Source organism: Salvelinus namaycush, chromosome 41, assembly GCF_016432855.1.
Source record: "Salvelinus namaycush isolate Seneca chromosome 41, SaNama_1.0, whole genome shotgun sequence".
Taxonomy (NCBI): Eukaryota; Metazoa; Chordata; class Actinopteri; order Salmoniformes; family Salmonidae; genus Salvelinus; species Salvelinus namaycush.
The window spans coordinates 10,315,463-10,339,656 of record NC_052347.1 but is presented as its reverse complement, the minus strand read 5'-3'; the positions used below and the strand labels follow the sequence as shown (position 1 = coordinate 10,339,656).

Here is a 24,194-nt window from a genome sequence, read left to right as displayed (position 1 = left end):
TAAATTCCACTCAGACTGTGTAGACATTCAGTTACAGACCAGATGTTAAAGTGTTAGAACTGTGAGGGGAATGGATACATTGAATCAACACTGGAGTTAGTGGTGTCAGAGAAAACGTTCCTATGGAGATTACCACATCTGGGTTCGCATGATTTCAGTCAGACACTAAGGAAACTTTGGTTTGTCCTCCATTCTAATTAATGCCTGCAGGCTAGCTTGGTTAAAACAAGACAGATGAGTAAAAACCAAACACTCAGTAGAAAGCGAAGGAACTTCATTTGTCAAATTCCTAACTTGACTCCTGACACAGCAACCCCCCCCCCCCCCCCCCCCCCCAAATGCTGGCCAGATAAAACCACATATCTTTAGCTATTTACCTGAGTACACTTGAGTTTGATTTTCATTTCATAATGAAAGACCCATGCAGAACTATTAGGTATCTTCAACCATGGGAAATGTTTTTCTTTATGGCAACAAGAAAATCTAGCAAAAACTACTCAATGTCAGGGTCTCTTGGTTCAGGGCATACTGTGAGGAGTCTGAACAGACTTGGGAAAGTATGTTGGATGTTTCTATAAAGAACCTTACTGTCATAACAAGACTGTTTATCATTTGGATTCTCTTGGCAGACTGCCTGGCGAGACATCGAGAGCAACATGGGTGTCACATACTATAACTTCATCTGTCTATTCTCAAGGGCAATAGATGGAAAGTTGCCTATAAGTTGAGGTTCCTGATAGTATAGTACAACACTTCCTTTGATCCTGTAGTCCTTAATTAGTCTAGTTTCTCTTTCAACAACAACTTCTATAACAGATGTATAAATGTTGAACAGACCAGATGACTTTATAAACAAAACCTCAACTTTATGGCTAAATTGTATTGTGTAAACACAGTGATGTTATTTTAATACGCTAATCTATCTGACGCAGCACATTAGATAATTGTTTATTCAGTATTTCAATGTGCTTGTACCCGTCCCTATTAAAATAAACCATAAATGAAATTAAATATAGGCCTATGCATGGTGTGAGTGTAATGGGTGCGTGTTGGTGGCAGGGAAGTCAGGCGCAGGAGAACGAACTTGGTATAAATGGAGTTGTTAAATAAGTGCTCACAAAAAACTCCAAAACCAAAATATACAAAAATAATAAAAATGGGTACAAAACCCGTTGCGCACCAACACATAACTAGCACAAACAGACAATCAAACAATCTCCGACAAGGACATGAGGGGAAACAGAGGGTAAAATACACAACGTGTAATTGATGGGATTGGAACCAGGTGTGAAGGAAGACAAGACAAAACCAATGGAAAATGAAAAATGGATCAGTGATGGCTAGAAGGTCGGTGACGTCGACCGCCAAACACCGTCCGAACAAGGAGAGGGACCGACTTCGGCGGAAGTCGTGACAGTGAGACCCCCAGTATTTGACTACCCTTTGGAACTTCCTCAAAGGTAAGCCTCTCCAACTGATGAAAGAGGATGCTGACAGAGTCCAGAAACTCAGGGAGGAATCCAAAAATCTCCCATTGACATCAATGCATTATTTCCGCAAAAGTCTGAGCCTTGTGATTCCCTGGTGCTAAAAGTCTCCAGTAGACCATTATCCTCCTTTTATAACGTGGTGAACAACAGCAACACCACACAATGTAATGAACGCATGGTGACCTGCACAGGTTTCCTCTCTAATGCATCATGCATCCTCACATTTGTGATGAATGTGTTGGGGATGTCTGTAATCATTAACTAATAGACCTGGTTTGGTCATAACTCACAGTCCCAAACAGCCACAGCTCAGAGGCCTGATCTCCATACAAAGCAGACAACCATTGGCTGAACATTCAATATTTGGACAACTGTGTGTTTTTCTCTAGTTTATCAGCACTGTCCACTGGGACAGATGGTACATTGGTGTGCAGGGCAGTGATGTTGGTGATGTGGTCTATGGCAAGGGTATTATTGGTGATGGAGTGCCCGGTTTAACCTCTGTTTTAACTCTGTTTATTAAGCCTGGTTAAAGCACTCTGGTAATCAACATGGCGCAATTAAGACAATTGCCTTGTTAATCACAGACGTATTTGTGTAGACATAAACAAGAGGCTCTTGACTGAGTTAACATCTTCACAGTTACATGTTGCATAGCAGAGATCAGCCACAGTTAATGGCCTCCTTGAGTTGCAATCTCACACCAGTAGCAGTCCCTTAGCTGGCTAGAAAATATTAATAGGTTTGTAATGGATTTACAAATGTTACATGAATAAATATCGCAAAAATATGTCCTATTATAACGTCAGGGAAGAGTTCAACAAAACACACTTAGATCATGCATCTCTCACCTGGTTTCCCCCCTCCCCACCCCACACACATGTTCACTTGTCTCCCCCCTCCCTGAACGTGTTTCTCAAGGGAAAGCCATCCGCTCCATTAGTGCAGTTGGAGGGGTGGGGGACGGACATGAAATGGGAATTGTAGGATGTGTGTGTACGTGTGGTGGGCTGCACAGTGGGACCATGCTAGTGTTATTTTTAGCTCCCTGGGGAAGATTATGGTTTGTGGAGCAAACAACTGCAGCAGCAGGCAAGGAACAGGCCTAATGTCTGTCAGCCGGCCACGGCCAGATAACATATCACCTTGGAAACGTGTGCTGGTTGGAGGGTGGTGGCTGGGGACACTCAGCTAGAAGTAAACACAGACCCTCTCCTCCTCCCCTCCTCTTCCCTCCTTCACTCCCCTCCATGCCTACCCTCACTAAATGAGGCTACACTCTTTTCCATCAATAGCTCTGCGTGCCTGTCCAGTGTGGGTTTTTCCATATTGTCCTCTTTTTTCCCCCTCCTCCTTTGGCCTTCAGCAACACATGCAAAGTAGTATGTCCTGGAAAAGTCCTCTTTCTTAACATGGTTAACCATACACTCTTAGAAAAAAAAGAGCTATCTAGAACCTAAAAGGGTTCTTCGGCTGTCCCCATAGGAGAACCTTTTTTGGTTCCAGGTAGAACCGTTTTGGTTCCAGGGAGAACCCTTTTGGGTTCCAAGTAGGACCCTTTCTACAAAGGGTTCTTCATGGAACCCAAAAGTGTTCTACGTGGAACCAAAAATGGTTCTCCTATGGGGACAGCCAAAGAACCCTTTTGGAACCCTTAGAGAGTACATGTAGTTTAAAGCAGTCATTGAATGAAATAAGAATGATGGATCAATGAGACATTGAGGGATAATGAACTCTTGAAAGGAGAAATCCGTCAGCGATTCATTGGCGCTTATATTGAACCCATACTCTTGTTATTGTTCAACTCCACTAAGACCATAAGAGGGCAATCAGGCGGCGGGGGAAAAAGAACACCTCACATTTACTTCATCTGGTATCTACTCACTCTGAGCTCTCAACAGGGCAGGGAGCGATAACTGGAGGAGCAGCCCCTGCACATGCATGACATGTGACAGTGGTGATGAGTATGTGTGCATGCATATGTCTTTCAGTGGAGGCTGGTGGGAGGAGCAATAGCAGGACGGGCTCATTGTAATGGCTGGAATGGAATTAATGGAATGGAGTCAAGCATGTGGTTTCCATATGTTTGATGTTTGATACCGTTCCAGCCATTACAATGAACCCGTCCTCCTATAGCTCCTCCCACCACTGGTGTGTGTGTGTACGTGCGTGCATGTGGGTGGGGGGGGGGGGGTCTTCCAGCAATACCACACCACAGGTAGTCCCCATGGTGATGCACTGACCAGCTGCCTGCAGTGCAGTCAGTCATGATGTAATGTTTGTCCAGTTCTTTTCCCTCCTCACTCTCTCCAGTTCAAAGATCAGGCGTGGTGGAGTGACCAGGTGTTCACACAGGGTATAAAAGGGATGGCAGCGGTGACAGGCGGGCACTGGACAGACAAGCAGCACACACTACAAGGGCTGCACAGAGACCTCACACCTCTTGACTTTATCGGACAATACACACAGAACTATGGTACTGCCAGCGGGCATCTCAGCAGACACCTCTGCTCTTCTGACATAGGGTATCAGACACAGCAGCAGCTATAGACTAGTTGTCGTAACGTTAGTGTGACTGTCAGATACAGTGAACTAGAGAGCAGCCATGGACACCGTCCACGCCTATGGGGTTGGCACCACACGATACCTCCAGACTCACTACAGGGACACGCAGAGCTGGTTTCTGTTTGTTTCCATGGCAGCTGACCTGCGGAACACCTTCTTTGTCTTCTTTCCTGTGTGTTTCCACCTGCGGGAATCAGTGGGGGTCAAGCTGGTCTGGGTGGCTGTGGTGGGAGACTGGCTCAACCTTATCTTCAAATGGTAGGTGACTGCTAATACTAATACTAATCACAGTGCTCAGATGCTAAGATAAAGAATAACAATATAATATGTATATTTCCAGGATGAAAATACTGCAGGTTCCGAATGTTTTAACTATGCTATGAGAACGATCCAATAGATGATCCCTCCAGTGCGTATGTTGCCAGACAGAGGAGGATTCAATATGTGATACATGATGTATTACTCTCTCATGTCTACACAGGATCCTGTTTGGCGAGCGTCCCTATTGGTGGGTTCAAGAGACTCCTTACTATGGCAACTCATCAGCGCCACAAATTGAGCAGTTCCCTATGACCTGTGAGACTAGTCCAGGTGAGTTCCTGTTTGTCTGCTGCTGGTGGCAAAACCACTTTCCCTTCTGGAGAATCCATGCAGTATATTCAACTCAAATGAATTAAACTCAATTATTTTCTTTTCTCTTTTTTAAATCTTTATTTAACTAGGCAAGTCAGTTAAGAACAAATTCTTGTTTACAATGATGGCCTACCAAAAGGCAAAAGGCCTCCTGCGGGGACGGGGGCTGGGATTACAAATAAATTAAATAAAAATATAGGACAAAACACACATCACGGCAAGAGAGACAACACAACACTACATAAAGAGAGACCTAAGACAACAACATAGCATGGAAGCAACACATGACAACACAGAATTGTAGCAACACAACATGACAACAACATGGTAGCAACAAAACATGGCAGCAGCACAACATGGTAGCAGCACAAAACAGGGTACAAACATTGGGCACAGACAACAGCGCAAAGGGCAAGAAGCTAGAGACAACAATACATCACGCAAAGCAGCCACAACTGTCAGTAAGAGTGTCCACGATTGAGTCTTTGAATGAAGAGATTGAGATAAAACTGTCCAGTTTGAGTGTTTGTTGCAGCTCGTTCCAGTCGCTAGCTGCAGCGAACTGAAAAGACGAGCGACCCAGGGATGTGTGTGCTTTGGGGACCTTTAACAGAATGTGACTGGCAGAACGGGTGTTGTATGTGGAGGATGAGGGCTGCAGTAGATATCTCAGATAGGGGGGAGTGAGGCCTAAGAGGGTTTTATAAATAAGCATCAACCAGTGGGTCTTGCGACAGGTACACAGAGATGACCAGTTTACAGAGAAGTATAGAGTGCAGTTCGATTCAGTTTGATTCCATTCATTTCACAAATTTTTTTTCAAGCAAAACTGTACTTGACAGCAGTTCTCCTCTCACAGGAAGTCCGTCGGGTCATGCCATGAGTGCTGCAGGGGTTTACTACGCTATGATCTCATCACTCCTCGCCATCCTCCTCAAGGGACATGGGTGTCACATCAAGAACTGGTAAGAGGACAAATTCTGTTGTTTATGTTGTTTCTCAGAGTTTATCCTCTAGACACAATTATCTAGATTGAATGATCCAACTCTGCTAAGTAGGTGACTGTGTGTCTTTCCTCGTGTGTGTGTGTGTGTGTCAGGTGTGTCCGCGGGACCCTGTGGGCTGTCTTCTGGTATGTGCAGGTGTGTGTTTGCCTCTCCAGGGTTTTCATCGCTGCCCACTTCCCTCACCAGGTTGTCGCTGGGGTCGTCACAGGTCAGTGGAGAGCCCCAACTCTTATACCAAATTCGAAATCAAACCCTACACCCTACCCTGTTCAGAGGGTGAATGGGCAAGACAAAAGATTTAGGTGTCTTTGAACGAGGTATGGTAGTAGGTCCCTGGCGCCTTTGTTAGGTGTTTTCCCAATTGAGAACATGCAAGTGAAAGCTGGGAAAGAACTTCTATTTGACAAGCCTGTCCGTTTTCCTAGGCATCCTGGTGGCGGAGACCTTTGACCGGGTCCAATGGATCTACAGGGCTAGCCTGAGGCGCTACATCTACACCACCCTCTCCCTGCTCTCCTTCGCTGTGGGCCTTTACCTGGGCCTCAGGGGCCTGGGGGTGGACCTGCTCTGGACCCTGGACAAGGCCCAGCGCTGGTGCCAGCGGCCCCAATGGGTCCACATAGACACTACACCCTTCGCCAGTCTCCTGCGCAACACCGGCACTCTGTTAGGCCTGGGCTTGGGCTTGCACTCGCCCCTCTACGCCGAGGCCCGGAGAGTAGGCGGTGGCGCCACCTACAGGCTGGCATGCGTGGGCGTCACACTGCTGCTGCTCCACCTACTGGACTCATTCAGGCCACCAGCCCACACCAGGGCTCTGTTCTACCTGCTGTCCTTCTGTAAGAGTGCCACTGTGCCCCTGGCCACTGTGGGCATAGTGCCCTACTGCGTGGCCGGGGCAGCAGGACGGAACGGAAAGAAACACCAGTTTTGAACTAATTCAAACTTATTGTAATTCTGTGCGGACTGTCATAGGAGAAGCAGGAATGTTCACCCCAGTTGAAAGGGCTTGAAGGTCGGTCAGTAGACACTTGTTGCTGCATGAGGTGGATGTTTTTGTAGATGTAGTTGCAGTGTACAGTGAAATTCTTAAGCTCCGAGCTCCAGCAGTGCAGGTGTGAATGAAACAATAAAAAAATACAATAATAATAATAATTATTATTATTATGTATACATGTTTACAACGTGACAATGATAAATATAAATGTTCATTGGGTGTGGGCAGGGTAATTGTCCGTTGGGGGGGATAAAATGTCCATAGAGGGATCAGCTGTCGTTTTTCAATGGAAAAGTTCTGGTAACCTCACACAGTGCAGTGGTCATGGACAGGGCCTGCCCTGAGAAATTAGACAGCAATATAAAGCCGTTATTAGCTCACTACTTGGTTTTCTTTTTATATGATATGAGAAACAATTATTTTAAAATGAAATATATATATTTTTTTATTGTGTACAATCCAGATTATTCATGTTCTATGAAACAGCCCTTTTTCCTGTAAATGCCCTGTGATTTGTAATACCCAATGGCACATTTTATTTGACTATCAAATAGCATAACTAATAATTACTTACTGTAGATAGAACACAGTTCATTTATTTGTTATCGCTCTCAGCCAGAAAAACCTGTGGAGGATTCAGTCTTTAGATTGTAAAATCAAGAAGCACCCCAATCGGTTTCTTGTCTTCATGAAATATTGTTATAGGGAGAGAAGGAGGGTGAGCATAGAATTACATATATACTTAACAAAAATATAAATGCAACAAAGTCTTGGTCCCATGTTTCATGAGCTGAAACCAAAGATCCCAGAAATGTTCCATACGGACAAAAAGCAGATTTCGCTCAAATGTTACGTACAAATTGGTTTACATCCCTGTTAGTGAGCATTTCTCCTTTGCCAAGATAATCCATTCACCTGACAACTGTGGCATATCACGAAGCTGATTAAACAGCATGATCATTACACAGGGAATTGCAATTGAATGACTGCAGGAATGTCCACCAGAGCTGTTGCCAGAGAATTGAATGTTCATTTCTCTATCATAAACTGCCTCCAACGTTGTTTTAGAGAATTTGGTAGTATGTCCAACCGGCCTCACGACCGCAGACAACGTGTACTGCAGTCCGCCACGTGACTGACTTCAGTGGCAAATGCTCATCTTTGATGGCCACTGGCAAGCTGGAGAAGTGTGCTCTTCACGGATGAATCCCAGTTTCAACTGTACCGGGCAGATGGCATCGTGTGGGCGAGTGGTTTGCTGTTGGCAATTTTGTGAACAGAGTGCCCCATGGTGGTGGTAGGGTTTTGGTATGGGCAGTGATAAGCTACGGACAATGAAAACAATTGCATTTTTATCAATGGTAATTTGAATGCACAGAGATAACGTGACGAGATCCTGAGGCCCATTGTCGTGCCATTCATCCGCCGCCATCACCTCATGTTTCAGTATAATAATGCACGGCCCGTGTAAGGCAGCCTATTCCAGTTTCCGCCAACATCCAGGAACTTCGCACAGCCATTGAAGAAGTGGCCACAATCAATAGCCTGATCAACTCTATGCGAAGGAGATGTGTCGCACTGCATGAGGCAAATGGTGGTCACACCAGATACTGACTGGTTTTCTGATACACACCCCTACTTTTTTTTTTAAAGGTATCAGTGACCAACAGATGCATATCTGTATTCCCAGTCATGTGAAAGCCATAGATTAGGGCCTAATGAATTTATTTAAATTGACTGATTTCCTTATATGAACTGTAACAGTAACATCTTTGAAATTGTTGCATGCTGCATTTATATTTTTGTTCAGTATAGAACTCTATAGAACTCGGTGGGAGTGAGACTTAGTAGTAAAGACAGAGTGTGTGGGGAGGGGAGGTCAGTTACACAAGACCTCCCCTGATATACACTCAATCAGCACTCTATGATGAATGAATGGTCTATGTACATCCTCATCAAACTTCTCACTATGCATCTTGTGTACTGTACTGTATTTTACCTCAGAAAAAAAATACACAGTCTATTTTTATGTAAACTGTATGAGTCAGTGTATTGTCAGTGTATTTCGCTGTACAATATCTGGGGTCCTTGGGATGTCCCTACCTCTAAACCCTAACCTTACATTTCAACTTGTAGTGGGTAGGGACTTCCCAAGGATTCCGAATAGCAAGGGGCATTTACACAAGGGACCATCATGTACACGTTACAACACTGCCATCTAGTGACCAATTGAATAACAGTAGAACCGTTTCAAAACATTCCGAAACGTGTCGACCTGCTTGAACACACCACGGAAGTGTGAGACAAACGTTGAACGGCATCTCCAGTCAACCCGTTTCATTAGTGAGCGTTTTCATTTTAAAACGCTGTGTTTATTTTTACTGCTAAGGGATAGCTAACGTCTTAAAACAGACACCGTTAAAGTGAAATATGCCTCGGAGAAAGGTAAGAACTTGATTTATTTAGATACGTAGTGGTAAAATACAGGTGACTGACTCATGCTAGCTATATCTAATGTCAATTTGTTTAGCTAACTTGCTATCATGTCGAAATGTCACTATAACGTGACAGATAGGAGCTAATTGAGCCCTGGTTTGCGTTAAAACATGGCACAATCAATTTTGTGTAACATTTAGAATAGCACAAATGCCATGGCAAGCTGATGCGATACTGGTCTAGTTAATGCTAACTAGCTATCCATGAGTGTGTTCATGGGGCGCATTTGAACATCATTTCACAATCGCTTTAGCTAGCTGACATAGTTATCTAGCTAACAGATGAACCACCAGCTAGCAGTGATAGAACCAAAAGCTTGGTGGAACAGGCCCGCAGGGTGTACGGAAAAGGTGTTATCTAGGTTCAAACCTCTCTGGCTGTAGCTAGTTGAATCCTGCTGGTGGTGAGGGAAATTCTTGTCTTCCTCAAAACCACAATTTCATTGGATTGATTCAGGAATAACATAGTGTCAATTGGTTTAATTTTCTCCTGTCCCGCCTTTCCTCACTTGCAATTGGTTAAAGACAAATAGTGCCCTCAAGATTGTTGAACCATTTTCATCTCGAATATATTTTCTCTACGCTAGTTGTCAACGTAACAGTATGGTAATGTTGTTAATATACATATGCATGGTCCGTTGCATGTTCATGTTTGTTTTGGAACATTTCTCGAGTGGATTTCAGTTCTGGCCGTTGGTAAATGTTTTGACATGGTGCATTGTGGGAAAAGTACTACGGAAGTGTTGCTTGTACACATGCCCCTCCTCCACATTAATCAAGATGTAAACCATTGACACTTGTAAACATTATTTTCGGTGATCCTTGTATTTTATGTGCTTGTGCTGTTGGATTAGGATTTTTTTCTGTGTAAAGTACTAGCTAGTATTCCAGTCCAGTTTGCTTCAAAACACACAATGCCTTCAGAAAGTATTCACATGAACTTGACTTATTCCACTTGTTGTGTGACAGCCTGAATTCAAAATGGATTAAATGTTTTTTCTCACCCGTCTACACACAATACCCAATATTTATAATGACAAAGTGAAAACATGTAGTTTAGAAATGTTAGCAAATTTATTGAAAATGAAATCAGGAGTATTAACACCCGTGAGAATGCATGTTAGAATCACATTTTTCAGCAATTACAGCTGTGTCTTTCTGGGTAAGTCTCAAAAAACTTTGCACACCTGGATTGTGCAATATTTGCACATTATTCTTTTTTAAATTCTTCAAGCTCTGTCAAGTTAGTTGTTGAGCATTCCATTTTCAAGTCTTGCCATAGACTTTCAAGCCGATTTAAGTCAAAACTGTAACTAGGCCATTCAGGAACATTCAATGTCGTCTTGATAAGCAACTCTTGTGTATATTTTGCCTTGTGTTTTAGGTTATTGTCCTGCTGAAAGGTGAATTTGTCTCCCAGTGTCTAGGTTTTCCTCTAGGATTGTGCCTGTGCTTAGCTCTATTCCATTTCTTTTATCCTAAAAAAACTCCCTGTTCCTTGCTGATGACAAGTATACCCATAACATAATGCAGCCACCACCATTCTTGAAAATATGAAGAGTGGTACTCAGTGATGTGTTGGGATTTGCCCCAAATATAACGCTTTCTATTCAGGACATAAAGTACATTTCTTTGCCACATGTTTTTGCAGTTGTAGGGGGCTTTCACACAATTGGTTTGGTGCGTTTTTTCCGACCTCTGGTGCGTTTACCCCCTTAGTTGGGCTCGTTTGGACTGGTGTGGTTACTATCTGCACTCGGAAGCACACTAAACAACGCACCGTGATTTGCTCAAAAAGGGTGTACTCGGTCCGATTCTATTCATACCGTGGTGCGGTTCACTGCAGGTGAGGATGCAGTCTGGACTAAACACAGGAAAATAACCTGTCACATTTTTATTTTTTATTTTATTTATTTCACCTTTATTTAACCAGGTTGGCCAGTTGAGAACAAGTTCTCATTTACAACTGCGACCTGGCCAAGATGAATCAAAGCAGTGCGACACAAACAACAACACAGAGTTACCCTTTGTCTAAACAAACGTACAGTCAATAACACAATAGAAAAAAAGTCTATATACAGTGTGTGGAAATGGCGTGAGGAGGTAAGGCAAGAAATAGGCCATAGTGGCGTAGTAATTACAATTTAGCAAATTAACACTGGAGTGATAGATGTGCAGATGATGATGTGCAAGTAGAAGTACTGGTGTGCAAAAAAGTAAATTAAAAACAATATGGGGATGAGGTAGGTAGATTGGATGGGCTATTTATAGATGAGCTGTGTACAGCTGCAGCGATCGGTTAGCTGCTCAGATGCTGATGTTTAAAGTTAGTGAGGGAGATATGAGTCTCCAACTTCAGCGATTTTTTTTATTTTTTTTATTTTTTATTATTATTATTATTATTTTTGCAATTCGTTCCAGTCATTGGCAGCAGAGAACTGGAAGGAAAGGCGGCCAAAGGGGGTGTTGGCTTTGGGGATGATCAGTGAGATATACCTGCTGGAACGTGTGCTACGGGTGGGTGTTGTTATCGTGACCAGTGAGCTGAGATAAGGCGGAGTTTTACTTAGCGAAGACTTATATATGACCTGGAGCCAGTGGGTCTGGCGACGAATATGATGCGAGGGCCAGCCGACAAGAGCATACAGGTTGCAGTGGTGGATGGTATATGGGGCTTTGGTGACAAAACAGATGGCACTGTGATAGACTGCATCCAGTTTGCTGAGTAGAGTGTTGGAGGCTATTTTGTAAATTACATCGTCGAGGATCGGTAGGATAGTCAGTTTTACGAGGGTATGTTTGGCGGCGTGAGTGAAGGAGGCTTTGTTGCAAAATAGGAAGCCGATTCTAGATTTAATTTTGGATTGTAGATGTTTAATTGGAGTCTGGAAGAAGAGTTTACAGTCTGCGGGCAGTGATCGGTTGAAAAGCATGCATTTAGTTTTACTAGCGTTTAAGAGCAGTTGGAGGCCACGGAAGGAGTGTTGTATGGCATTGAAGCTTGTTTGGAGGTTTGTTAACACAGTGTCCAAAGAAGGGCCATATGTATACAGAATGGTGTCGTCTGCATAGAGGTGGATCAGAGAGTCACCCGCAGCAAGAGCGACATCATTGATATATACAGAGAAAAGAGTCGGCCCGAGAATTGAACCTTGTGGTACCCCCATAGAGACTGCCAGAGGTCTGGACAACAGGCCCTCCGATTTGACACACTGAACTCTGAGAAGTAGTTGGTGAACCAAGCGAGGCAGTCATTTGAGAAACCAAAGCTGTTGAGTCTGCCGATAAGAATACGGTGATTGACAGAGTTGAAGGCATTGGCCAGGTCGATGAGGACAGCTGTACAGTACTGTCTTTTATCGATGGCGGTTATGATATCGTTTAATACCTTGAGCGTGGCTGATGTGCACCCGTGACCGGCTCGGAAACCGGATTGCACAGCGGAGAAGGTACAGTGGGATTCGAAATGGTCAGTGATCTGTTTATTAACTTGGCTTTCGAAGACTTTAAGGCAGAGCAGGATGGATATAGGTCTGTAATTATTATTTGTTGTTTGACTGCGAGCATTTGACGAAATGCATGCAGCATCATAACTTGAGATCTCTGCAGAAAATGGATGAGCGCATCCGATGCAGATTAGGGGAGACGGGGGATATACAGTGCATTCGGAAAGTATTCAGACCCCTTCCCTTTTTCCACCTTCTGTTACGTTACAGCCTTATTCTAAAATATATCAAATATAATTTTTTTCATCAATCTACACACAATACCCCATAATGACAAAGCAAAAGCAGGTTTTTATAAATTCTTGAAAATGTATTAAAAAATAAGTAAATGTAAAAACTTATTTACATAAGTATTCAGACCCTTTGACCCGAAATTAAGCTCAGGTGTATCCTGTTTCCATTGATCATCCTTGAGATGTTTCTACAACTTGATTGCAGTCCACCTGTGGTAAATTCAATTGATTGGACATGATTTGGAATGGCACACACCTGTCTATACAAGGTCCCACAGTCGACAATGCATAACAGAGTAAAAACCAAGCCATGAGGTCGAAGGAATTATCCGTAGAGCTCCGAGACAGGATTGTGTCGAGGCACAGATCTGGGGAAGGGTACCAAAAAATGTCTGCAGCATTGAAGGTCCCCAAGAACACAGTGGCCTCCATCATTCTTAAATGGAAGAAGTTTGGAACCACCAATACTCTTCCTAGAGCTGGCCGCCCAGCCAAACTGAGCAATCGGAGCCTTGGTCAGTGAGGTGACCAAGTAAAAAAAATAGGAAAAGAACCCAATGGTCACTCTGACAGAGCTCCAGAGTTCCTCTGTGGAGATGGGAGAACCTTCCAGAAGGACAACCATCTCTGCAGCACTCCACCAATCAGGCCTTTATGGTAGAGTGGCCAGACGGAAGCCACTCTTTAGTAAAAGGCACATGACAGCCCTATTTGAGTTTGCCAAAAGGCACCTAAAGGACTCTCAGACCATGAGAAACAAGATTCTCTGGTCTGATGAAACCAAGATTTAACTCTTTGGCCTGAATACCAAGCATGACGTCTGGAGGAAACCTGGTACTATCCCTAAGGTGAAGCGTGTTGGCAGCATCATGCTGTGGGGTTGTTTTCAGCGGCAAGGACTGGCAGACTAGTCAGGATCGAGGCAAAGATGAACAGCAAAGTACAGAGAGATCCTTGATGAAAACCTGCTCCAGAGCCCTCAGGACCTCAGACTGGGGTGAAGGTTCACCTACCAACAGGACAACGACCCTAAGCACACAGACAACGCAGGAGTGGCTTCGGGACAAGTCTCTGAATGTCCTTGAGTGGCCCAGCCAGAGTCCAGACCTGAACCCGATCAAACATCTCTGGACAGACCTGAAAATAGCTGTGCAGCGATGCTCCCCATCCAACCTGACAGAGCTTGAGAGGATCTGCAGAGAAGAATGGGAGAAACTCCCCAAATACAGGTGTGCCAAGCGTCATACCCAAGAAGACCCGAGGCTGTAATCGCTGCCAAAGGTGCTTCAACAAAGTACTGAGTAAACAGTCTGAATACGTATGTAAATGTGATATATATTTTTATACATTTGCTAAAATAAAAAAGGTTGCCTTGTCATTATGGGGTATTGTGTGTAGATTGAGGAGGGGGAAAAAACGATTTAAAACATTTTAGAATAAGGCTGTAACGTAACAAAATGTGGAAAAAGTCTCTAGGGGTCTGAATACTTTCTGAATGCACTGTAGTCTACTGAATATAGCCTATTCACGTCGCAGTTAGAGCGGCTATTGCGCTGTTTCCTCCCGCATGTTGTTGGAAGACGACAACGAAAGTAATAGGAAGATTTGGGGCACACAAGTGATGCTTCATGATAATCATAAATGGATTCGACGATAGCATTGTGTTCATACAAGCTAACAGGAACCAAACCAAAGAATCGTCATGTTTATGTTACTGATGTGCATAACTGACGATCGACCTTCCCTTTTGTTCTATGAAAGAGGAATGCTGGAAGCAGCTCCGACGGCACTGAAGATTCAGACTTCTCTGCTGACCATGAGCACACAGATAGAATCGAGACCTATGGGAGAACACGGAGGAACACGCGCCTCACCCGGGCATCGCTGCGACTCAGCCAAAGTTCACAAGGTAAATATGCCTTTTTCAAAGCAAATTGTATTTGTCACATGCGCCGAATACAACAGGTGTAGTAGACCTTACAGTGGCTTGCTTACAAGCCCTTAACCAACAGTGCAGGTTTGATATGGAACTGTCATGAGATGGCCAAGATATTTATATTGTTATGTTTCTGCATCAAGAATCTGCTGAATAACTATGAATCCTATGTGAATCCCTTGGATTCCAGCCATATGAGTTGTCAGTCTAGGTCATTGAACCAAATGTTGTGACAATAATCTAAGTCAGAAGATTCAAAATGAAGATACTGACTGTAATGCTGGGGTTCTCTTTTGTCTGTAGATATACCCATAGATGTGCTCATGGGTTGTTATCGCTTGCTGTACAATAGCCATTGAATATCAGCATTCAAGCTCATAAACTGTGAATGGGTTTAGACAGCAGTCATACCCCCTGATCCCTATTCGGTCTGGCTGTCATGGTTTGAGTAGAGGATGATATAGTTTCCACTCCCTTTTGTTATTGAAAAAAAACTGGATGCATTCTATGTGGTTTTTGAAAAGCTTGGCATGTCCCTTGGTCCTCAATGTGACAACTGAACTGATATTGTTATTAAGTTGTTACACACAACAAGTAGCCTACTGCTTGGGCCTATGTTTTGTTTGTTGCCTGTACTCTACTGGTCAGTTTTGTTGTGGAAACGAATCCGTTTGTTAAGGGAGTGTAAGTGTCTCTGCTTGAAAGGGATTTGTCCATTGACGAGACAAGAGTTGTAGCTCCTAGCCTTCTACATTACTGCTTAGGGCCAGAGACCCCTGAAGACGTTTGTTAAAAAAATGTCTTTTTAGATTCCAGCCCTGCCCAGATCAGCCCAGCAGAGGTGGTGACCTTCTCTGCCCGACGAGTGACCCGTAGCCGTAGTGTGCAGCAAGGGCCGCCGGTCACCCCCAAGAAATACCCTCTGCGCCAGAGTCGCTCTTCGGGGTCGGACACGGAGCAGCATGTGGAGGGTAGGAGGACGAGGCAGCATGGTCACTTTCTCTCACAGTCCCCCCCCCCCGCTCCATTGTCCACATGCGAGAGCTGGCCACCCACTGCGTTATTGATGTTATGTTTTCATTGTATCATTTTAAGTTTTCGAAGAGGCAGTGATGCTCAACCAGTGCTTTTCTACTCTTTAAGTTTGTTTTGGACTTGTGTCCTCAAACAGATGATTTGAGCTTGTGTTGTCCTCCACATGTTATTCCACTCATTTGTTATGTTTCTGCTGGTTACTCAGACAGTTCTGCTGAAAATTGCAGCCTATGCTTGTAGCTACCATCCCTATTCATTCCTTTGGGTTTCCGTTGCTGGTGTGGTGGGGTCGTTGTACGCGATCATGTATTGGGTGTTTGATGTCACGATGAGTCATCACCCCCTCCTGTCCTGTTTCATACCCCTCACTTTTTGCCTTTGGAAAAACATGCCTTGGGAAAACCTGAAGGGGGCGTGCAAGAATTTTGTGAAAAACAAATGCATCACCAACATTGACAAAAAATATATAGCATTGTGTGTGTGTGTGTGTGTGTGTGTGTGTGTGTGTGTGTGTGTGTGTGTGTGTGTGTGTGTGTGTGTGTGTGTGTGTGTGTGTGTGTGTGTGTGTGTGTGTGTGTGTGTGTGTGTGTGTGTGTGTGTGTGTGTGTGTGTGTGTGTATAACAGCATCACAACAAAATGGAACCTTGTGTCCTGAAACTGTATAGACATGGTACTGTGAGAGAGTGGTGAGATAGTTGGAATGTCCTCGTTCATAATTCTAGATACAAGCCAGCCACTTGAAATATGAACTAAGCCCCATCATGTGGGCTCCCGAGTGGCACAGCGGTCTAAAGCACTGCATCTCAGTGCTAGAGGTGTCACTACAGACCCTGGTTCGATTCCAGGCTGTATCACAACTGGCCGTGATTGGGAGTCCCAAAGGGCGACGCACAATTGGCCCAGCGTCGTCCGGGTTTGGCCGGGGTAGGCCGTAATTGTGAACAAGAATTTGTTCTTAACTGACTTTCCTAGTTGAATAAAGGTAAAATAAAACAATGTGAGGTGTCTGTCGGACTTGTGAGTATAACAATTCCTTTACATGTGTTCTTCTCCTCGTTGGCTTTTCCAGACCTGAAGCGAGCAGCAGACCAGGACGAGTCTCCGCCCCGCACCCCAACAGGGAATGCCCTCTCATCGGAGTCGGACATTGACGTGTCCAGCCCTAACGCCTCTCATGACGAGAGCCTGGCCAAGGAGCTGTCACTCAAAGACTCTGGCAGCGACCTCTCCCACAGGCCCAAGCGCCGCCGCTTCCACGAGAGCTACAACTTCAACATGAAGTGCCCCACACCAGGCTGCAACTCCCTGGGTAAATGATCTCATTCTTAACTGTCAGCTCCACCGTCAATGAGGACAGGACATTTATTTACATAGTTGACTTTTTGTGCAATGTGGACCTCAGAGCGCTACACATTCAAAACACACACTGTTAATTGTTATGTTCTGCATTGGTTTCATTTGACGTTCTCTGTTTTATTTGTTTTTCAGGCCATTTGACAGGGAAACATGAGAGGCACTTCTCAATATCTGGCTGCCCTCTCTTCCACAACCTCTCTGTAGATGAATGCAAGGTAAATCTACCTTAGAAGTTGTCTTTAGTGTTGAGGTGTGGGATTCTTGGACTGTGTCTGAAATCTGTCTGCCTACTACTTAATAAAACAACATACTGTAGGCATATCTTTAGTAGGGATCGCTTACCAAATGGGAATTCTCTTCGCAGACGAGGGCCTCCTCTCGTGACAAACAGGTGGAGGAGCGGACGTTGTCCCACCGGCAGGATGAGAACAGACACGCTACCCGTCACCAGGTACTATGATCCTGGGCCTTTCATTTGGTCAACCATCTCATTTTATCACTACGCTACTGTTTTTGGTTTGGATTTGTCTCTCCTTGCAGTCAATGTTTCAAGAAAGGCAATATCAAATAGGGCGCAAATTAGGATTTGGATTTAAAGGCAGTATCATGGCAGTATCATAACATTGCATAATGGATTAGGCCCCAACGGAGAGACAGATGAGGTACAAGGAGAAGGTGACGGAAATGAGGAAGAAGAGGAACTCGGGTCTGCTAAAAGAGCAGAAAGACTAGTACATGGTGAGTGTGATGATCTGACCTCTAATCCAAACTCTAGGAATGAAAAAACTACCCATTTCCATTAGTGCCAGAAGAAAAAGCTTCCTTGTAGCCTACGCGTTGTAATACACTCTTATCCCATACGAAACGTAAACAAATATAATACTTGCAGTATTAAAAAGTGTCTCGCAAGCACAGTTTGACAACTGTTTGGACAACAGATATGTTGAAGGTAAATAATGTGTCCGGTTGAAGAGATGTGCTGATTGTTCTGAGGTTAAAGGCTTCTTCTCCCTCTCTGATGTCCCAGGATCACCGGCAGTCCCACGGCAACAACCGAGAGCCCCTCCTGGAGAACATCACAAGTGATTACGACCTGGAGCTCTTTCGAAAAGCCCAGGCACGTGCTTCGGAGGATCTTGTAAGAGAGAGAACTCATCGCCCTTCCTCCCATTTTCCTCTTTCTTTTCCTGAGCCTGTACTAGTGACTGGCTGGACTGGGCCCAGTCGACACCCAGCTCTCACCGTTTATGGTGGGCAGTGCCAGACGGGGAGCATTCTGGGTAATCTGGCTTCTCACACTGTCTGGTGTTGTCAGTTACAAGACCGGGTAGTTTATGGAGAAGTTCTTCTTCGCTCTCTTTGAGCTAGATTTACTCTAGCCAATATCTTTAAGAGCCTCCCCTTTCAGTCTTCCAAATCAGAGCTCTCTCTTATCCTTTCCACACACATTTCTAACCTTTTTTTCCAAATTAAAGCGCATTCTCCGTGGTCGCTTCCACGGAGAGTAATGAGTTCTCCTCCCGTGGCGTTTTGCCTGCCCCTCTCCCTTGCTGCGTTGGTCAAACCTCTCTCTTCCTCCTCTCTTTTCTGTCCCCTCTCCCTGTCCTCCGCCTGGTGCAGGAGAAGCTGCAGGGCCAGGTGGCGGAGGGCAGCAACATGATCAAGACCATTGTGTTTGGCCGCTACGAGCTGGACACCTGGTACCACTCGCCCTACCCCGAGGAGTACGCCCGCCTGGGACGCCTCTACATGTGTGAGTTCTGCCTCAAGTACATGAAGAGCCTGACCATCCTGCGCCGGCACATGGTGAGAACGTTGGTGCATGTCAATTAGTTTCTCCGGTGTTTTCTGATTGTTCTTTATGGATGGATTCAGACGTTTCAGAGTGGATCTCAATTCTGAATAAGTTTTTGTATGATGATCGGTGCCGTCCCTCCCCCTGTACAGGCCAAGTGTGTCTGGAAACACCCACCAGGGGATGAGATCTATCGAAAGGGAAACATCTCCGTCTTTGAGGTGGACGGTAAAAAGAACAAGGTGAGAGATTGCTGGGGTCCCAGGAATGTTATGTTATCCTGCCTTGTGAATGTTCTGACTACCCTGCTCTGACCATAACCCTGCTAAATGACCCTATCGTCCACAGATCTACTGCCAAAACCTGTGCCTTCTGGCTAAGCTCTTCCTGGACCACAAGACCCTATACTACGACGTGGAGCCCTTCCTCTTCTACGTCATGACAGAGGCTGACAACACCGGCTGCCATCTTGTGGGCTACTTCTCAAAGGTAACCAGTCAGTCGTAGTTATAATGCTACGTTTTATTTATAAACTGCTTTTCTCAAACTCAAAACGTCTATGCCCTCCCATTTTAGGAGAAGAACTCGTTCCTGAACTACAATGTCTCCTGTATCCTCACCATGCCACAGTACATGAGGCAGGGCTACGGAAAGATGCTGATTGACTTCAGTGAGTACTGCCACTACCTTGTGGTCTCTCTGACTCTACCTGACCTCTTTGTAACCCCGTGTCTGGTCCTGGTTTCTCTCTAACCCTGGTCTCTGTGTAACCCTGTGTGTGGTCTGCCCTCTCCCAGGTTACCTACTGTCTAAGGTGGAGGAGAAGGTGGGCTCTCCAGAACGGCCCCTCTCAGACCTGGGCCTAATCAGCTACAGGTCCTACTGGAAGGAGGTGCTGCTGCGCTACCTCAACCAGTTCCAGGGGAAGGAGATCTCCATCAAGGAGATCAGCCAGGAGACAGCCGTCAACCCAGTGGACATCGTCAGCACCCTGCAGTCCCTCCAGATGCTCAAGTACTGGAAAGGGAAGCACCTGGTCTTGAAGAGACAGGTATGTCACCTACCATTTCTTCATATATTTATTCTTTAATCAGCCAAGAACAAGTTCTGATTTAGTATGACGGCCAGGACATTTCTCTAACTAACTGTGGAATTAGTTGGGGTTTGGATTATTACATTAGACGTCAGTTCAGTCTCGATGTTGTCTTGGACATCCACTTATCATTGAGCCTAGCAGTGCTAACATTCTTACTAACCTCACGGACCCATCCTTCCAAATCTCATCACGATGACTTTACTATTGGAAGTCTGGAGAACTTTGGTATTGGATTTTGAGTAGAAGTGACGTTTCCCCTCAGAGGCTTTTTAATTTATTTTTTGCTATTTTTATTTGCTTTGTTTCTCTTTCTACCGTGTCAGACAGTTTGCCTATGCTGTGTTAGTTGTGTATGAATAAATAAAATAAGCTGAAACATGCTAAATATTTAATGGGTTTGAAAAGTGGCAACATGTCTAGTTTCTATCTATACCACTGTCTGTCCTTTTTTATTGTCTTCCTGAGGAGAACTTCCACAGGTTTTGGAACGGAGCGTGACAAACCTTGGCTTCTGAGGCTAACATGCTACTATCTCCTCCAGGACCTAATCGATGACTGGAAAGCCAAGGAGACCAAGCGTGGCAGCAGCAAGACTATTGAACCCACCGCCTTAAAGTGGACCCCACCTAAAGGAACATAGGACACCCCTTCCCCCTACACCATACCACGCCAACTCTCCAACCCACGGACCTGCGTTCAAAGCTCACTATCAGAATAGTTTACTTCAAACAACTTTTTGATCAGTACACTGTGTTAGTGCAGAATTATTGATCATTATTATTGAGAGTCCTAACCAGGCTTAAGTAGTAGATCATAATATCAAGAAGAATACTGATGGTGGGTTGCTTGAATCCAGACCCTAGCTTTCCTCACACAACTTCTCAGTAGAAGCGTATTAACCTAGTGAGCCAGTCAGTTAGTACGTATGGGAATATAGCTGTCTTTCTGGGAGGGGTTGAGGTAACACAACAATGTATCCATGTGTCTTGATTGTCTTTAGTGTTTCTGTTTGGTTTGAGCTTTATTTAACTTTTTATTTAACTTTTTATTTTTTTGAATTTTTTTAAACTTGTGTTTGGTTTTACCACTGTTTTAAACTGTTTAAACTTGTGTTTGGTTTTACCACTGTTTTAAGCTGTTTTGGCGAATGTCCTTTTTTAAGCTATTTTAAATTTGGCTCCCTGAAAAATGGCCAATTCCCTTTCTTCCCCTTCTCTCCACAGTGTGCACTCTTTCAAGTATTTAAAAGCATCGGACTGGTGAAAACGTTGGCTGGAGGAAGTTCCTTACCCCAATCCATTCCTTTTAAATCCACGAGGAAGAGTGCACAAGTAAACACTTTGGGAGAGAAGGAGGAGGAAAATAACTGGAATTCTCAGTCAGGCTCTGTCTGAGGCCGAAGTACGAATTTGATGTCAAGTTCAAGTCATGCTGTCAATATATTTAAATGATAGAGAGAAGATTTTATAGTACAGGTTTGGCAAGACAAAGTATATTTGAAGAAAGTTTTTAAAATGTGCAGGACTGGTTTCCTAGCCGTACTGAGAACTAGATTTGAACGTGTCATTAGAAGAGATTTTCTCTGACATGTTGCAGAGGAACAAGCAAATGCATGTAGTACACAGCAAAAGAGACCATTAGTTTTGCGTTGTGGTCAACCCATTTTATGTCTATGTGTATAAGGATAAAATAATGGATGTTTTTCACCAACATTTTGAATTGCTGCAAATGTTACTGACTGCTAGACTGATTGTGCATATACTTTGGATGAAACCAGAAATTACCTCCATCTGCTGTGTGTATATATAAAGATTCTGAGTTCCACAGCAACCTATGGCCCTCATCTCAAGAATTTATAGCCACAATAGGGCAATAAATATATAAAGTGCACATCTTTATAGTTGCAGAAGAAATGGCCTTTACTGACCATATGTCAAAAGTTAACTCTTACTAACATCGTAAAGGATTGACAAACTTCACTGTCATTCTGAAATAGTGTTAATCCTTGTTTAGAGTTTTTATTCAGTTGTGTTTCTGGGTTCTTTCTTGTGTGTTTTTAAAAAAATAAGCTATTTGATCCGTGTATATGTTTGTCATAGGGGAGAAACAAAACAAGCTCAGAATCTGAGAGGAGGTATTTCTTCAAGGCTGCCAAATATACTGTATATTTCACGTCCATATTTCAAAATGTATTTCAATGGATCCAACTAAGAAAGTAATACTCCAATAATATGGCGTTATGATTATTTTCAGAATTGAAGCACTCGTGTTGGATGTCCAATGTAAAATGCATGTTAAAATAGTTTTGGGCCAGTCAGGCTTTATTCATTCCTTCTGCTTTTGAATGTTAAGTAACAGGCCTTGAAATATACCTGCCCATCAGATTGTTTACTTCCTTATTTTGACTCTCTGAAACTAGATTGTACACTGTCCACTATATTTTGGGGTATGATTTTGATTTAGTTGCAAAGTTCATGGTTCTTCAAAGAGTCTGTATAATATCTGCATCTTTGGCATGAATCGATGCTAACTTGGCCTAACATCACACAAAGTAGGTATTATAGCAGGTCAACTTGCAGCTCATTTCACTGTATATTTTATTGGAACCTGAGAAAACACTGCTACAACAGGTCAACTGTTAATTTCCCCAAAACAATTCTCCTTTACCTCTGCCTTTCATATTTTGCCACCCAACATGTTGCTGTGGTCTGTGTTGTCTTGATGCTTCCTCCTGTGCCAGTCATGGCATCTATAGAAAGCAACTCCAGAACAGCTGGGTTTACCTGAAACCAGTGTGTGTGGTCATAATGTTCACCTTCATTCAAGAATTTGTTCTTCAGTAAGCTATCAAAAGAGCAGTAGACCACTGTAGATACACAGTAGTACCTCTGTACAGCATTAATATGTAGATACGTTGTGTGCACCTGCTTTTGTACTTGCTTCCTCTCCAATAAATCTAAACTCAAATGTCTTGATCCTGGGTGCAAGGTGTTCTTTCTGAACTTTCTTGGGCAGCATCCTCTGTTTCCCCAACCAATTGCCACTACACAGTGCAATGTGTTGCTGTCTCGGGTGCATGGATCAGTCTAGTGGTTTCATCTCCGCTCCATGACCTGCACCAATCTGGTAAATCTAGACAGTTGAAAGCAAATGAACACTACAAAAAGTGGACTTGATTGAACAAATTGTTTTTATTAAGGAAATGTGAACAGCATTGAGCCTTTGCCACATAGATGTGTAGAGGTTCACTGACAAATTATCAGCATTTGATATGAAGCACAGAAAAGCAAACAATTTTTCAATATTAATTAATCTTGAAGTTCAGTAATGCTCTCAGTGATGGGACATGTGTGAATTATCTTAAATTAGACAAATATACCTGTTTGTATGCACAACAATCCATCTAATATTATGCCCCCCCAAAAATACTTGACTGAACATGACAAGTGGCTTGTATTGCAAAGAGTACAGAATGATACAGTTAAGGAAGGCATAAAATGTAAATTAGTTGCAGCAAATCCCTGACGCCGTTTAAACACATGGGTCAAATAATTATTAACCCTTATTACACATTCCTTACTTATGTTACATCAATTAAGCTTTGTTGCACGTATTGGATTGCTTTGACCTAGATTAATAATTTGAGCAACATTGATTATTACAGTAACTTTGAACAATCAAGTTATATCTTCATCTCTAGTAATACTGGGGCTTGTTCCATTCTTCTTGTGACTCTGGAAAAAACAAATATGGAATAAATATATTAGATTGAAATTGTTCTGAAGAATGATAGCTAACATATTTATCATCTGGTAAGGTGCTTGACTCTACCTCCACTTGAGGACCTTCGACCCATGAGTCCAATATACATGTCTCCTTTATTTCCTGATGAAACACACACACAATATTTATTTTATTTGAGAAGTACATAATATAGGCTATAGCCCAAAGCAGGCCAATTAATAATGCTTTCAAATTTGAAAAACCTACTTTTCTGCCCCAGTTTAATCGGTTGAGGGACTCCTAAATTGGGAAATGAAATGTGTTTA

General features: G+C 43.6%; 2 protein-coding genes across 2 annotated transcripts; both read left to right on the top strand.

The window, feature by feature from the left end:
* Window positions 1-3,898: 3,898 nt before the first annotated feature.
* Window positions 3,899-7,090, top strand: LOC120034367 (glucose-6-phosphatase-like). The gene is made up of 5 exons (XM_038980894.1): window positions 3,899-4,313; window positions 4,537-4,646; window positions 5,548-5,653; window positions 5,788-5,903; window positions 6,121-7,090. Exons 1-5 carry the CDS (start codon window positions 4,096-4,098, stop codon window positions 6,627-6,629), a joined length of 1,059 nt encoding a protein of 352 aa, XP_038836822.1. The 5' UTR covers window positions 3,899-4,095; the 3' UTR covers window positions 6,630-7,090.
* A 1,905-nt stretch (window positions 7,091-8,995) lies between these two features.
* Window positions 8,996-23,112, top strand: LOC120034364 (histone acetyltransferase KAT7-like). The gene is made up of 13 exons (XM_038980890.1): window positions 8,996-9,137; window positions 14,688-14,835; window positions 15,672-15,833; window positions 16,968-17,207; window positions 17,387-17,469; window positions 17,619-17,705; window positions 18,282-18,392; window positions 18,875-19,060; window positions 19,202-19,291; window positions 19,398-19,538; window positions 19,626-19,719; window positions 19,847-20,100; window positions 20,687-23,112. Exons 1-13 carry the CDS (start codon window positions 9,123-9,125, stop codon window positions 20,783-20,785), a joined length of 1,710 nt encoding a protein of 569 aa, XP_038836818.1. The 5' UTR covers window positions 8,996-9,122; the 3' UTR covers window positions 20,786-23,112.
* The last annotated feature ends 1,082 nt before the right edge of the window (window positions 23,113-24,194 follow it).

Bases quoted from the DNA above. Each gene is read 5' to 3' on its own strand.
- LOC120034364 (XM_038980890.1), top strand. The intron at 17,208-17,386 runs GTAAATGATCTC...TTTGTTTTTCAG, and splicing joins ACCAGGCTGCAACTCCCTGG to GCCATTTGACAGGGAAACAT. The intron at 18,393-18,874 runs GTAAGAGAGAGA...CGCCTGGTGCAG, and splicing joins CACGTGCTTCGGAGGATCTT to GAGAAGCTGCAGGGCCAGGT.
- LOC120034367 (XM_038980894.1), top strand. From the start codon at position 4,096: ATGGACACCGTCCACGCCTATGGGGTTGGCACCACACGATACCTCCAG. The intron at 4,314-4,536 runs GTAGGTGACTGC...ATGTCTACACAG, and splicing joins CTCAACCTTATCTTCAAATG to GATCCTGTTTGGCGAGCGTC. The intron at 4,647-5,547 runs GTGAGTTCCTGT...CTCCTCTCACAG, and splicing joins GACCTGTGAGACTAGTCCAG to GAAGTCCGTCGGGTCATGCC.